At 45.9% G+C, this 16,219-nt stretch overlaps 2 protein-coding genes across 2 annotated transcripts in view; one reads left to right on the top strand and one right to left on the bottom strand.

Annotated features, from left to right (window-relative positions):
* PHLPP1 (PH domain and leucine rich repeat protein phosphatase 1) overlaps positions 1–1,224 on the top strand; it is a 67,390-nt gene extending 66,166 nt beyond the window's left edge. Inside the window, exon 18 of the mRNA XM_010014284.1 lies at positions 5–1,224. Coding sequence (XP_010012586.1) covers positions 5–319 — 315 coding nt within the window. The 3' untranslated portion in view covers positions 320–1,224. The remainder of the gene's footprint in view (positions 1–4) is intronic.
* A 12,991-nt stretch (positions 1,225–14,215) lies between these two features.
* LOC104405546 (MARVEL domain-containing protein 3-like) lies at positions 14,216–14,914 on the bottom strand. Its single transcript, XM_010014283.1, has one exon. It carries the CDS (start codon positions 14,897–14,899, stop codon positions 14,216–14,218), a length of 684 nt encoding a protein of 227 aa, XP_010012585.1. The 5' UTR covers positions 14,900–14,914.
* Positions 14,915–16,219: the final 1,305 nt, after the last annotated feature.

The following is a 16,219-nucleotide window of genomic DNA, read 5'->3' as shown; positions in this document are numbered from 1 at the left end:
GGAGGGGAGCCATAATTTAATTGAAGTTGCAACAGACGCGCCACTCAGAAAAACAGGGGGCTACTTCGCTGCTCCAGCACAGCCCGATCCCGATGACCAGTTTATCATCCCACCAGAGCTTGAAGAAGAAGTGAAGGAGATTATGAAGCAGCACCAGGAACAACAGCAGCAGCAGCAGCAGCGGTTGTGCACCACTGCCTACACAAGGAAAACCAGCAGCGGCAGTATCCGATGGACCACCTGGCAGACTATTACGACACACCACTATGACCCATTCTATTCACTGCTCAGAAATAAACTAATGAGCAAGGAGACTTGAGTGTGGGACCCAGTGGGCTCGCATTACAGCAGGGTTTTTCCTTATCCTTTTCCTTTATGTACTTCCTTTTCCCTTATCCTGCCACTACAGATAACTGCAGCTTTTCAGTTTGTTAGGTTTAATATTCATTGACTTTCTTCTAGAGACGCTTGACCAGTAAAGTTTAAAATAGTTAACCTTCCCTTAACATATCACGTGTAAAAACAAAAAGCAAAAAATAATTAAAAAAAATAATAAAAAGGTTTAATATATTGCTGAGAAACAGATGATGATGTAATATTTTTTAAAATGGCTTGTTTGTTTTGTTTGAAAAGCAGGGCAGTAGCCAGTGCTAAATGATTTAAGTAATATTGTAATACTGTATTTCTTTGAGAGAAAAGGCTTTTTTTGGTCTTGAAAATGATAGACATTTGTAGAATATGGAGACTAACTCCTAGGAGTTGCTTTACTCTTTCAGGTGACTTAAGTCACTGAGATTCACTAATTTTCTCTGAGAGAACAGTTGATTGGGGAATTCCTGTAAATAGCTCAGTGTTGTATAGTGATGCTTACATGTTTTGTAGCCTTGGCATTAAGGACACAACCTGAAAAACTGACCTTTTTTCTTAAGCGACTCTCTGGGCCATGGTCATTAAACGTAACGGACTGAGTGGCTGTGTACAAGTTAGCTAGAGCTGAGGTGGTGAAGACCATTTAAAGAAAAACCCACTTTTTCCTCTGGTCTCTCTCTTTCCTTACTTTTACAGACACGTTTTGTTTGTGTTCCTTACTGCTGCCACAACCAGCATGATTGTATAGAGCTCATTTGCTGTAGAACATTTACATACCAAGAGTTATATTAAAGCCGAATGCACAAATGAACATGTCATAATTTTTGTTATAATAAATATGAAATTTACACCTGATGTCTGCTTCTATGTCTGGATAGCTGAGCAGCAGCTTTCAAACAGTAGCTTGCTGTTGTTCATCAGCGTGCTGCTCAGTTTAAACCAACAAGTGTGGAAACTTCTTCAGCTCGATCACATTTTTACACTAACTGCAGAAGCTCACATGTACTTTTAGAATTTAAAGGCCGTGCAAAATGGCCTTTAAAAGATTCAAAACAACTCTCTGAGGAATTGACTTGTTTCTCGTATTCTTTCTCACTACTAATTCAGCACTATTGATTTGACCTTTGCCACAGTATTGACAATGCCACAAGACTGAAGAGGAGTGGTGCTCTGGCGCTGTCCCACTGGGACCAAGTAACTCAAGATAGAAATGGTGAAGAAGGGGTAATGTAAGCTAAGAAAAGAGAGGAAAAAAAACAAATCAAACCATTGGGTGCAGAGAGAAGAGGGGAAAATATAAGGAGAAGGTGGAAAAGTGAACTAAAGCTTCCCACATAAACTTGGAGTTGCTCAAATGCGTGGAATGAACATGAGTTCAATAGCAGTTTGACTTCAGTTACTAAGGGCATTTTTGTGATTGCTGTGGGAAAGGAGCAACACCCTTTTCCACTATTTCCTCTAACCAACTGCTCCATTTTACTTGTCACACTTTATAAAGCTGAATTAGTGTGTGATCATGACAATGTGTTGCTCCTGCTTGACATTTGGTCTGTATTTTGGGAGAGAACTGTGGTAATAGGCTGTTATCTTTATGCTGTCGAAGGGTGAAATAGCCCAGTTAAGACAAGATTGCTGTTAACAAGAGATTTGGGGTTTCTTTTCCTTAAATAATAACAGCAGAGGAGCAAATATGAGAATACCTGGTTTGGTAAATCTTTGTAGCACTGTCCGCTGTAGATCTAGAAGATTGTACTTAATTGTAATTTGAGCTTCAAAATATCTCTTTTCTTAAACCTCATTAAATAATGTATTTGAACAAAAAGTTTATGGCTTGCTGGCTAGTAACTCTTAGGTTTTGCTTGGTAAAGCATTTGTGTATATCAAATTTTGTTGAATGATTCATTTTCCTTGGTGTCTTCGGAAATAGTTGTATTTTTTTAATTCTGTTTAGATGTTGCTTGAGGCTGAAGGTGATAACTACCATGGCCTAGGCAAATGAGTACAAGTGTAGAGTTTCCTGAGGAAGCTGGAAAACCCTCTGTACCTTAAAAAGAGAAAAGGCCATTCTCTTCCATGTAACGCCCACTGCTAGCGGAGGACTAACCTTGCTGCTGCCTGTGGTCTCTAGTTGTGCTGAGGTGCCTCTCGTGTGCTGTACAAGGGTTACTCCGGAGAGAGGAGCAGAGGTCGAAGTAGCAGTGGAAGGGAACCATTAGGTGTGAGTTAAACTTTGGCCCAGAGCTGAGAGTTGCCTCTCCCTGCTGTGCCCCTTTCTCATGTGAATAGGAGTATGTGCACACAGGCTTCTTGAAGACTTTCCCTTCCCTTCATTTGAAGGACAGACTCCAGGAACTTGTGGCATTCGCAGCTTACGGGCAATAGTGCAGTTTCTCTTGATGCCCTTACCTTGAAGCATGGATGGTCAGAACTGACAGCCCGCCAAAGCTTGCCCCTTTCAGCATGGTACCTGCTGTAGAGTTAATGATGGCATTTGGAGTCAGGGCTTCTGGAGCATCAAAGTGACAGGATTTTGGCCGAGGACATGCACCTTTGGGTTCCTAATCTGCCTAAAGAAGACATTTGGAGTAGTAACTTGTCTTAACAAGTCATAAGGAGAAGGATTGATGCATTCACAGGGGCCTCTGCATCCCTCTGCTGGGATTTCCGTAACATGCTGAACTAGATCCATAGGGTGGATGGCTGGGAGCATCTTTGGGAAGTTCAGCATTTATTTTTAAACAAGGGCAAAGGGTATTTTGTTCTGGCTTTGAACTGGGACTTGGAAAACAAGGTACAGTTGTTGCAACTCGTGACTTCTCTGGACACCACTGTCCTCTTTCACAAAAGGGGGTTAGCATGTTCTCATCTCGTGGGGACTGAAGCTGAAGTCACTGTTTTCATCTAGGTGCATACGTGATTTTATGATTGTGTGCACAGTATATTTTACACGATTTCTACCTACGGAGAATTACCTGACTCAAACGGAGAAGTGGATTTGTTTGCAGAACTTGGCAGCTGTGCTGCGAGCAAAGGTTGGGGCCTAAACAGAATGGAAGGCTTTGAAGTGGGGAAAACGTAGAGCTGTATTACGTTTATAATCAAACCTTTCTTGTCCTTTGAAACTTGCTGATAGCCATATCTGAGACAAGCAGAAATGCGTGAACAGGAGGTGGTAGATGGCTGGTGGCAGAAAGATGAACATATTTACATTATTTCCTGGATGATAACTTCCAGTGGGAAGCTAAGGTGATATTGAGAAGTAACTGAGTTGCTTATGCGCTGGTATATGCGAGCCTTTTTTGTGGCATAAAGTCTCTTTTCTTGCTTTCTGCTGTAGTGCTCTAACATAATGCATATTGTTGTGCATGAATAACCTGTTGGCATTCTGCTTGTGCATTCAGCATGTGGCACCATCATCTTCTTGCTGGTAACCAGTGCTATGGTGGCACTGCCTTCCTCTGGCTTACTGCTCTTGACATGCACCAACTATGTCCATGTCTATGTTGTTTCCCATCCTGTGAGAGAATGTGCTGCTACTGCAGTGCCCTGTATGCTACCCTTCAAATAGCCTCTTTGTAGCCACTGTGCTTACAACCCATACACAAAATTTTCTGGGAAATTGTACGTGTTTATTTTTTGAAGGATAATTTTGGTACTTGGGAAGCACATCCCCATGGGGGTGGGTGTTAATGAAGTGTCATGCACACCTTTGGAGGTAATTTCTGCATCCCTGACCCAGTTGTGATGGTGTCTTTTGGGTTCAACCTTGCAGGTCTGGGCTTGCAAATGTTCAGTTGGGCGGGTTTGATTGGGGTAACCTAATGAACAGTTTACAGATCTGGGGCACAGAAGGGCTTGAACTGATTCAAGCAGAGCAGTAGGATTCAAAGGAGTAAACAGAACAGTAACTTTAGCCTGGGCAGCCTCATTTCCATGGACACTGCCTGTTGTCAATGGAGAGATGAGCTTTTTTTGTCTTCAGAGTAGAAGGCACTCAAGTCCTCAGGCAGTTCTCAGCAGTGCTGTAGGGTTGGGTCCCTCAGTGCTTTGGCTGCAATGGGGAGCTGTGGGGACAGAAGTGGGTAAAAAACGTACCTTTCGGCTCAGCTGGAGCCAGGATGTCTTCGTGTCTGTTAAATGACTCTGTGCTTTACTTACTGTGCTTTACTGTCCTGCTTTGTTAATTCAATTGAATTGCTACCGAGCCAATTCAATCCAATTCAGTGCACTATTGTTGGACTAATCGATTTGTTTCTTACTGATTTTTTTAACGTGCATGCTTGCACTCCTTGCAGTGCGGATTTCATAGAGTGCTGCGTGAACCAAGCTGTTCCTCTTGATTGCTTGCATTGTGGTGAGGGGTATGCTGTGTCCTTCACTGATGGTGTAAGTGGTCAAATACCCTATACCTAACAAGACTGCTGCTTCCGTGCAAAGATGAAAGCTAGAATCCATCTGCTGCCTGAGAACAAGTAAAACCTTTAGCACCCATTCCAATCAAAAGATGGGGGTAGAAAAACTTTAAATATTTCATAGGTTAAATGTTTCTACTGTTAGCAGACCCAGGGCAGAATCAGGATACCATTTAGGGCACTAGTGGGGGAAAGGTTCATTGTTTGCTCCAACTCCCTGGTTTAAGTGATTGGTCCCTACTTTACCCCAAACCTTTTATTTATACTTCCATTCCTGTTGAGTTCAACAATTCATCCTTTAGGTCATCCCATCTCAGGCTGACAAGCTGGGATTCACCTGCAGTTCACTTGGATACCTCATCCTACCTTTTCTCTCCTGCAGTGAGCTAAGCTTGCCCTCTAGGTTATGACTGAGGCAGACGCTATCTCATCTTTTTCCATATTTCCTTAACATTGTGAGCTGAAGGGAAGTGCGTACTCCAGAAGAGCTCATCAGGAGCATGACAGCACTGCAGCAGTGAGGAAGCTGTCATCTAACTGCAACGTGACAGAGACTGGAATGGGCAGGGCTGGTTTGCTCCCCAGCAGGGAGACCTTGCAGTAGATGAGCCCCTGAGGGTATCTGCTGTAGGAGAACCAGGTACCTGGGTTTCTGGCCACAGAGCCTGCACCTCAGGTTGAGGATAGTGGATGAATTCAACAGTACCAAGGCTGTGAGGTTTTGTCTGCCTGTGGATGAGGTTTAGCTGGCTCTTACTGCCCCAGAAGTTCTCAATTCCAGTGTCTTGTTGCTTGTCACAGCCCCTGGTGCCTCTCTTATGTTTTCATCTGAGGATGTTCGTCTGTGTCAACTTGTCCAAACGTAAGCAAACAGCCAAAAATGGGTCTTTTACCAGTGGTTCTGTGGAACTGCCTTTGGAGGCCTGTGTTTACGGTATGTAGGTGACTTGGGGGACCCAGGGGCCACAGGAATGGGTCTGTGGAGACCTTTGTATGCCCCTGGGGTCAGCTGGGATGCAGCCCTAGAATGGAACCTGGGCACTAAATGCAATGCACAGCAGGCTTTTCTCTCCCCTGTTAGATTAAGCACAGCTGCACCAAGAGAAATATGTGTATTTTAACAGTAAAGTTGTCAGTATTGACTCACAGAACAGATGGAATTGTTTTGCTAATTAAATGTATGCTGTTGAATGCTTTAAAGAAACTTGGGATGCAAAGCTATGAAGGAAGGCTGGTGTAGCAGAAGTATACAGCACAGTGACTTGTGAATAAGATGCTTTTTCATTGTAATCCCTCCTAAAGAGAGAGACACCAGCATCTTGTAAAAAAAAAATCTTAAAAATTATTAAATGTTAAGAAATCTTGCAGTAGGTGCATGTGCAGTTAGTACTTACTTGTGTCCTGAAGAACAGAATGTATCAGTAGCATTATAGAATATATAGTAACATATCATGCATAATAGTGCATTGAATATATAGAATAGACTCATAGAATGGTTTGGGTTGGAAGGGACCTTAAAGCTCATCCAGTTCCACCTCCTCTGCCATGGGCAGGGACACCTTCCACTAGACCAGGTTGCTCCAAGCCCTGCCCCCGCTGAACACTGCCAGGGATGGGGCAGCCACAGCTTCTCTGGGCAGCCTGTGCCAGCCCCCCCCCCCTCTCATAGCGAAGAATTTCTTCCTTATATCTAATCTAAATCTCCTCTGTTTAAGTTTGAACCCATTTCCCCTTGTCCTACCACTACAGTCCCTAATGAACAGTCCGTCTCCAGCATCCTTGTAGGCCCCCTTCAGATGTTGGAAGGCTGCTATGAGGTCTCAAGAAGTGAGATCTCCATACAGTGAAGTACTCTGCTCAAATGTATTTAAAATTGAGTGGCAAGGGAGAGCAAAAATTGCTGTGCCTTTTTGAAGTGGCTGAAGTCATCCTGAATGCAGCAAAGCTCCCTGAATGCCAGCTTTGTGAACCCAACTGGCAGGGTCATTTAACAAGGGGTGGAAGGATTATCCCATTCTCTCATTTCTGTCGGGCAAAATTTGACCATAGGGCTATTCAGAGTCAACTTGGGTACCAGCAAAGTCTTTACCCAGCATTCTTGGAGTGCCTCGACTTGGCCTCATAGCAGCCTTCCAGTACTTGAAGGGGGGCCTACAAGGATGTTAGGGAGGGACTCTTCATCAGCAACTCTAGTGATAGCACAGGAGGTAATGGGTTCAAACTAAATCAGCGGAGATCTAGGTTACACATAAAGAAGTTCTTCCCTGTGAGGGTGCTGAGGCGCTGGCACAGGTTGCCCAGAGAAGCTGTGGCTGCTCCATCCCTGGCTGTGTTCAAGGCCAGGTTGGACACAGGGGCTTGGAGCAACCTGGTCTAGTGGAAGGTGTCCCTGCCCGTGGCAGGGTGTTGGAACTGAGTGAGCTTTAAGGTCTCTTCAAACCCAAACCATTTTGTATGATTTTATGAAAATGTGTCCATTGCCCATCCTGCTGCCTGGCCCCTCTTCAGAAACGGGTACATGTGGGGAGGGCATCCGCAGCAGCCAACCTTCCCCCGTCCTGGTGATCCGTGGCTTGCACTTGTTTGAACCAGGGGCAGTCTCTTTGTGAAGGTAAGAAATGGCTTTCAGGCCTCCTGGTTTTTCCGATAAAGCACCGAGCCCTTGCATTTGGGGTACAAAAAGGCGTGTTGCTGCTGCCTGCGCTGATTGAAAGCTGCAAGAGCTCCCCCTCGTGTTACCGCAGGACGGGACCAGCACTGCTGCATCTTCATCCTTGGAGTTAAAGGAGGGAGTCTCACATCCCTGTGTACCCCATCGTGTGAAATCAGGCAGGAACAGCAGCGGGCTGGAGAAGCCTCCCTTCAGCTGAACAAACAGCAGCAACCGTAGCATGGCAGGTACCTGCTTCATACAGCCCGAGGACCCTCATGCACACCAAAGCCTCCTGAGCCTTAGGGGCGACTGCCACAAATCTAAATGAGGAAACGAAGGCTGAGGGAGCCACGGGAGCTACATCTGCTACTGCTTATAGGGCATCTGCAGGGCTGCCAGGTGAGGAGGTGGTCTTGGCGAGCTCTCAAGCAGTCACAGTGAACGGGCAAAGAGATCTTGATCAGAGCATGCTTTATTTATTTGGGCCAGTAAATCGCCTGATCATCACCATCGGAGCTGAGCCACCACAGTGTAAAAACCTGAATCTCCTTCAAGCTGCTCAGGGACATAGGGCCATCTTGTTGGGGAGCTATTTTTGCAACCTGAAAGAAGGTAACCCCCCTTTTTGCTGATTGTGCTCTCTATCCCCTCTCCCCATGGTGACCAGGAACACTAACTAACCTCCACCTAGAAAATCTTACACTCACTAACCTTTTCTGCCTCCAGCTCTTCCAGTGTCTGGTGGCTTCCGTTGTTCTGTGCTGAGGATCCTGCCCTAAAATACTGAGTATTTGGAAGTCACTGTGGTGGGTCCTTCATGCTTTCAGATAGAGGCTGCTGTGGCGTGAGTGAGAAGTGGCACGGGTGTGCAGGTGATAGTACAAAGCTATGCTTATATCTGTAAATCCGGGTATGGTGGGCAGCCTGTGAACAATGAGTACGTAATGCACAGCTGATGAAATTCCAATTTTTACTGAACAGCTGGACAAATTCAAGCCTCCTTTTTTCCTTCTGCACTTCCATTATCCTTATTTACCTTGGAAGTCAGTACAGGATAGCAAAAAATCAAGGTTTTATAAATGCCTAAACACCTCCATTATACAGTTAGTCTTGTAGTATTGAAAGTAATATATCCAAACCATAACTGAGTTTTCTAAAGCCTGTTTAAAACATACAGTCTTTATCTATGTCCATCTCTCACAAACCCTTCTACATCCTTCTAAGAAACCAGTTACCTGTTAAAGGCGTGCATGCCTTTCCCTCACTTGAGCTCTTCAGCATGGCCTGAGAGTTTTGGGAATCCAGTAGCAGGTGGAGGTCTGTGCGCGACCGGCATCGCTGGAAATGGATAGCCCATTTGCAGCAATGAAGGGCATCCAGTGACCTGCCCATTTTGCTCTGTCACACACCAAAACCAATTACATCAAATGTCCTGACAACCCACAGACCTTGCAAAGAGCCTCATGTTTTATTTATGACAGGTGATGGTGAGCATCTGTGACACTTTTTGTGCTGTGTTGGCACTAAGCTGCTGCAATACACCAAGCGCCACCTTTTCTTGGATGAGTAATGCCGAATGTCACAGCTGTCATAAGCAATGCGGTCACAGTCCCCTTCAATAACGTACTTGAGTCTTGAACAAGAGAAGGAGACACCCGAGCTCTGCAAATGTAATTGAGAGATCAGAGTTACCGAAGGCCTGCTGCGTATCCGTAGCTTTTTTAACTTAGGGTGAGCGTAAGTTGTGGAGGAAAACAACCAGAAAAGTAACTTTAATGAAGATAAATCTGAACTGGGAGTAAAATATATGGATTATGAAAGAGCAATTTCCATTCAGGCTGTTCTTTGGCACTGTAATCCCTGTATGTACTCTCATCACTTTAAAGCAGTTTCTCATGCAAACTGAGATCCCAGTTTTTCTTAACATTAAGCCTTTAATTCAGTTTCTGCTGTTGCATAACCGGTTTGTGATCCTAGTTGTTTCTCCACATCGGATACACTCAAACTCTTCTGGAGAACTAGTGGGAAAAGCTTAAACTGTGATAAAATCTAATACAGTCCAGGAATGTTTCCTTAAGCTCATTAAGAAAATTGGAAAACTTGTTGTTAGTGCTTATCTGAAAACTTCCTTTCGGTGGATGGTAGGAAGGTGCTCAGCAGCAGGAGGGCAATGCCCTGACACATGCAGATCTTCCAGCAGCAGCACCAGATTTACAGTGCCAGATACCTGAATTATGTTGTGTTAAGCCTACTTGGAGGAGTGAACATTCTTTCTCCTTTGCAGCCTCACCCCCCTCAATTTTGCTTTTTACATTGAAACGAGACACCTGTGCCTTTTAGATGTGCTGATTTGCTCTGTTCTGGACAAGGTTCCCCCAGACTGAGCTGCCTTTATGAACTACCATTTGAATGAAGTTTACTCAGCGGTGGGATGCAGAATCAGGTGGATTGTTAATCTTGTTTGTAAATGTAGTGACCGTAACTCTCTTGTGCCCTGCTTCCCCCTCCAGATCAGGGCATGGAGACACAATTTTTCAAAGTGAGATTTTTTTTCTCCAAGGCTCTTCTGTGTGGAGGGGTCTCTTCGCGGACAGTTAATGGCCAGGGAGCTCAGCTGAAGGTTTTGCTCTCAGACTAAAGCTGTTTGCTCCTGTGTTGAAGGAGACAGGTGCAAATTGATGGTTTAAATCCAAAGGGGCTGGTGGAGAGTCTCACAGGTAACTCTGAGATAAATGAGCTGCTCAGCTCACCCGGCACCTTGCACTGGTGACCCATCATCTGCAGTGGGGCTTTTCTCCTGCCAGGCAGCTCCAGTTCACCTTGCTGTCCGCATCCATTTCCTAGCATCCCCAGGGATGGTGTCCATCTTATTCTTCTTTTTGAAGGTTCAGAATAGGTTTGGTGTGCCAGAGGGTTTCCTCTGCACCCTGGTGGGGCCCTGAAGGCTTCTATGTTGAGAGAGGCCACGCCGTCTACCCAGAAGACAACCTCTCAGGAAAGTACAGGTTTGACATTTGCTATCAGCATTTCCCATCACCATTTCCCTTGCAGCAGGTGATAAGCTGATAGTGGTCACAGTGGGCAAGCTGGATGCACCCTGAGGATCCCTCTCACCAAAGAGGGACTGAGGGTGATGACTGCGTGAAGTGCTTTGGTTGCAGGGACTGCTTCAAAGGAAGAGGTGAGTTTATTTTCAGCGCTGACCTGAAGGTCGCACAACAAGCACGCAGGGGGCAGGCAGCAGGGAAAGGCTAAAAGAAACGGCAGGGCTGACAGAGCCATTTGCCCTGCCTTTGTTCACTGGTCCAGATGCAGATTATTGTCCTGCCCTAAGCGGCAGTCACTGCGCAGAGGTATCGGTGGGGCACAGCCCTCTGCGGCAGAAGGTGGGAAGGCTAATCTGCCCTGGAGGGTAGGACCACCTGCAGCGGCAGCTGGGGACGACAGCCTGTTGCAGCCTTAGTCATTATGTGTGTGCCAGAAAATCCCTGCTCTTGTGTTACACCTTTGTGTCTTGCACGGTAAAGGTTTTCAAGTCAGCCACAGGACACCAAGCATAGTCTTGTTACAGTTGGAAAGCAGGGTTGTTTGGATTGCTTTGATGGTATATGGCTTGCCCTTCACCCTGAGGAAGGAAACCTGCTTCTTCCCTTCCCTAGTCATCTGAGGGGTATTTCTTGGATTTTCCCTTCTCCTCTCCTACACTTGACTCCGTGAAGGTGACTGGAGGAAACAGCACTGAGGTGTATTTCCTCTTTGTGATTCTTTTCTGGTGATCTTTCTCCATGGAGGCAGGGAAGGAAACAAATTTGAGGCACAAAGTTTTCAAGAAGCTGGCAGCCACCAGGCTTTGGCTTTCTTTGTGGTCCCTGCAGTGCTTCCGGACCTCAGCATGTGCATGACACCAAGCTAAGTGGTGCAGCTGGTATGGTCCAGGAAAGGGATGCCACCCAGAGGAACCTGTAAGGGTCTCAAGGCTTGAGGAGTGGGCCAGTGTGGACCTCACAAAGTTCCAACAAGGCCAAGTGCAGGGTCCTGCACCTGGGTTGGGGTAATCACCAGTATCAACACAGGCTGGGGGATGAAGGGATTGAGAGCAGCCCTGCAGAGAAGGACTGGGGGTGCTGGTGGATGGAAAGCTGGACATGACCCAGCAATGTGTGCCCACAGCTCAGAAAGCCACCTGTACCCTGGGCCACATAAAGAGAAGTGTGGCCAGCAGGTTGAGGGGGGCAATTCTCCCCCTCCATTCTTGCGCGACCTCACCTGCAGTACTGCATCCAGCTCTGGAGTCCTCTGTGCAGGAATGATATGGACATGTTGGAGCAGGCCCAGAGGAGGCTCACAAAAATTATGAAAGAGAGAGAGCACACTTACCTTATGAAGACAGGCTGAGAGATTAGGGGATGTTCAGCCTGGAGAAGACTCCAGGGCTACCTTATTGTGGCCCTTTAATATATAAAGAAAGAGGGCCATTAAGAAATATGGATAGCAGCTTTTTACTAGAGCCTGTAGTGACAGGACAAGGGTTAACAGTTTTAAACTAAAAGAGCGTAGATCTAGATGAGATATAAGGGATAAATGCGAGGCTGTGGAGGTTGGAAACATGAGGGGATGGTGAGTGCAGGGAGGCAGCTGGGTGAGGAACTGAAAGAACGTGACTGGGGCCGACTGGATGCTCAGGGCAGCGAGTGGGTTCCAAAATCTCCAACTGAGCTCCTGTAAGTAGCAGCTACTTTTTGAGTCTCTCCATATAATGTGTAAAATTGTTCCTGTTAACAGGAAAGGGACCCAAAATGGATTGACTGTGAGGAACCCAAGTGTCCAGGGAAGGAACACTATAGCGATAGTCCACATGGAAACTTTGTGCACCTTTTTCTAAAGACTGAATTACCTTGCAACAAATGAGGCCTTTACCACACACACAAAGAAAAAAGAGACAGAAACAACACTCACAGAAGACTACTGCTATTGCACAGTGATGGCAGGCAAGCATTTAAAAATGGGGCAGAGTAAGAAGCCTTGAGATTAAAATTCATATTGCACATGTATTTAAGGACTGAGTTAAGATTTACACATTATCCGCAGCATTTGCTAACCTTTTGAATGTGTCACTTCAAGGAGCTGCTTTCTGTTGTTTGTGTAAGTTAATAGCAGTGTGTCATCATGTAACCAAGCCTGCATCCAAAATGTGCAAGCTGCAGAGGTAGCGCAGGAACAGGCGTGCAGGCAGAAATGCCTAGCGAGCGGTCAGCTGCGGCTGTGGCTGCGTGACAGCTATCCCTGTAACAGACTTTCCAGCTGGTTACAGCATACCTGTGAAGGTCTGGGTTTGGGCAGAACGCTGGGGATCTTAATTTCATAACTGTATCGCTACTGCCAGCCATGGCTCGTTTGGAAAAACTCTTCACTCTGTGAGCATAATGACGCTACGAAGCTTGTTGGTGTTGAAAGCGTTAAAAAGATGCTTAAGGTATTATGTAAACGGTAAATACTTAAAGTCTCATGTAATCGCTTCTAATCAGAACTATGCTTTTTGTTTGTCTTATATTACCTTAAACATAATCCATTGAGATCTATGTGTGTGTGTGTGTGTACATATATATGTGAAATACACAATAAATAGCTCTTCTGTGGTTCAAAAAAGCCTCATCTGGCAATGACTCTGAGCCAGACAAAACTAAAAAGAGTGAGTGCAGCCAGAATCAAAATTGCCTCTTCCCTCCTCTCAAGCTGACGAAACTTAAGTACTTTGAGCAGCCTTTTTCCTCACTCCCTCATCTATGAAGACCAGTGATCTATTTCATCTGCCTCAAAGGACTCTTGAAAGATGTTCTCTTAAATCTCTTTTCTCCTCCCTGGGGGCACACAATTACTGCTGTTCACTCATGCTTTGCATGTTTAGGTTTGGAAGGACACGTGTACTTTCTGTCATCGTTACAGCATTCCCATGAAAATGTCCGGGGCAGCCAGTATGTTCGTGATTCAGTCTCTTCCCACCACCAGCTGTAGAGTCAGCAAGCTCAACCTTGTCTAGGTGGTTACAGAAGCAAGTGGTATCTTTACTAAGCTGATAACTGACCAATGTGCTGCCTCTCAGGTTCTGACCTGTGCTCAGTGAGATGGAAAAACCATAATAGGGAAGTGCAGGAGGACCAAAACACTGCCTTAGACACTGCAGCTAGTTCCTCCCATCAGTATTCTTCAGGGAGCACATGATCAGCGTGTGCCAACCCCTGTGCCTCAAAAGATAAGAGTGCTTCACTAGCCCAGGTGAAACAGGTCACTTCAGCTGTGATTCAGGCAAGCACTTGAGTGTCCTTTGTTTTCTGAGCAGTGTGGCATAAGGCAAGAGGATGAATCGACAGGCACGGTATCTGTTGAAGGCTGTCTGTCCTAGCTGCGTGCTCAATTCCTTATGTCATGGGAGAGGAAAGGAAGTGGTTGTTAGCACAGGTTTGGCAGTGCTATGGTTGCAACCTGTTAACAGCCCATTGCTGTTTGGATTGCTCTGTGCAGGATGAAGACATTACAATCAAACACATTTCAAATGCAGGAGTCCAGCTTGAGAGACTGATGCAAACCCCCTTGTTAAAACATGTGCTGAACATCAATTTTATTACATCATGCGATAGCGGTATTGTTATATTGGGTGATTTGATACACACTTCAGCAACGTGTAGAACAATGCACTGTGAACTGGTCTCCAGTTTGGCATGTGACACCCAGTGTCTGTCCTTTCCTGAAGCTCCAGCTCTCTGGCACAGCCCCAGAGATGACTTCACACTAACGTGGCAAGAGCCTGGACGTTGCGGGAGCTTTCTGAGGTCCTGTGGGCGGCATGGTGGTTTCTGACACTTCTGTCTCTAATGCTGCTTTTGGAGCTGTGCTGAGCCTTGGCCATGTGGCTCTGGAAGGCACGGACAGTTCGGATAGCAAGGATGCAGACCACAAAGCTGGCGAAGTACAAACAGGCAGCAACAACACCAAAAAGGCCGACGGCTGCATCGCCACCCTGGACCACGCAGTTCATGGAGGTGTAACCACGGCGCGCATACAGCCTCTCGCGCCTCTTGCAAACCTCTGTGGAGTTCACCTGGCTGACAAAATGCAGGTAGAGGCCGACTGCCGCGACGTACGCCACGCCAGCCACCAGGTTGAAGGCGCATTCGCCTGCCAGCAGCCCTGTCCTGAGCTGCTGGATGGGTTTTGCCCCCACGACAAGGAAGACAAGGGTGAGCGCTGCTGCTGTTAAGCTGAAGGCTACTCCGCCATACACGCACGGGGCTCGCATCTGGGTGAACTGCATGTCTAGCTCCCTCACCTCCTGGAGCTCCGTGCCCTCAAAGGGGGTATAGGCCGAATTCAGGCTAAAGGAGCCGCTGCCAAAGCCACCAAGGGACGTGAAGCCTGCAACAGAGGCTTGGGCAGCACCCACACAAACCAGCACCAGAAGGTTGACCATGATTTCCACAAACTTCAGAATGCCTGTAAGGAGCAGAAGGATGGAAATAGGTGTCAAAACCATGCCTTGTGCAAACTGGGTATGACACAAGTACCCCAAAACCATAGACAGAGAGCACCATTCTTGAGACAGTCCCCTTGGCTACAGCTGCTTTATAAAACCCCAAACAAGCACAAGCTGTCGTTCCAGAGGTTGGGCAAAATACCTTTTTTTAATTTGTCAGTGTGTTGATAAATGGATCTTCACACGGGGAAAGAAACCCATAAAAAATGTACTGTGCTGCTTGGGTTATTGCCAAGGCAAGCACACAGTGATTGTATTTTGGCCTATAACTACTTGGCATAAACACACTGAGCAAGAAGTATCCAGTATGAACAAAATGCTGAGGTTAAAGCTGACAAAAACCTAGAAGCTTCTAATGGCTTAAAAAATTGGGCAAGCTATTTATGTCCTTTGAAATGTCTTTACTGCTTTAACTTACACCCCTTTTTTGCCTGTTTGTTAATTTAAACAAATTATCTAACCAGATACAACTTCCGCTTCGTGTCCTTCAGAGATAAAAATCTCTTCATAAATTTGGAGAAGCAGTTCCCAGTTGCCCAGAAAAGGAGGAGGGAAGGAAGCAAAACCCAGTTTATATGCAAAGGTAAGCTAAGTGAATTTGCTACCGGGTCATTTGTTCTCTTTCACACCCCCACATTCAGAAGAAAGGCTTATGACTTCTGAGCTGATTCTTCTTTTTCTTATGTTTTGCTACTGATAAAGGTAACTGTGGTTTTCTAAGGCGGGGGAAGGGGGAGCAGATAAATGACTTTTTTCTGTAGTAGCCACCTGTCAGGAAGGTGCAGCATCTGTTAGATAAATCTGATTATTCTGTGACAGCTCACTAGGGGTCAGACTAAGATTAGTAAACATGACAGATGTTGAAGCGCAGCATAGCTAGAGTTGCCTGTTCGGGAACTGAAACCCCCTAGTGTATCACGTGTGCTGCTCCTCAGGTTCTGAAACTGATTACAGAACTGTGAATCTTAATTCTTCCATTGCAGGCTGACAGCCAAGAACATAAGATGCTCAATACAGCATCTTTCAAAGTGGGGCTGGATCTACAGTTTGCACACAGACTTTCATTTTATGCTGCTAACACTGATCAGCATGGCATTTTCCTCTTGAGCAATAGCTCAGTTGCTGTCAAGGCTGTAATGGGCTTGAAAACAAAGGGATGAAGCAGCACACAAGACAATTATACAGATTCCTCTCTTGTCTTGGCAGATGCTTCTAACCGCGATAGCTTGTGACAGCCATCATGAAGGATTATTGGAT

The sequence above is a fragment of the Nestor notabilis genome, unplaced genomic scaffold, assembly GCF_000696875.1.
Source record: "Nestor notabilis isolate BGI_N333 unplaced genomic scaffold, ASM69687v1 scaffold11705, whole genome shotgun sequence".
Taxonomy (NCBI): Eukaryota; Metazoa; Chordata; class Aves; order Psittaciformes; family Psittacidae; genus Nestor; species Nestor notabilis.
The sequence above is the reverse complement of the archived record's forward strand: the minus strand, read 5'-3'. Positions and strand labels throughout refer to the sequence as shown.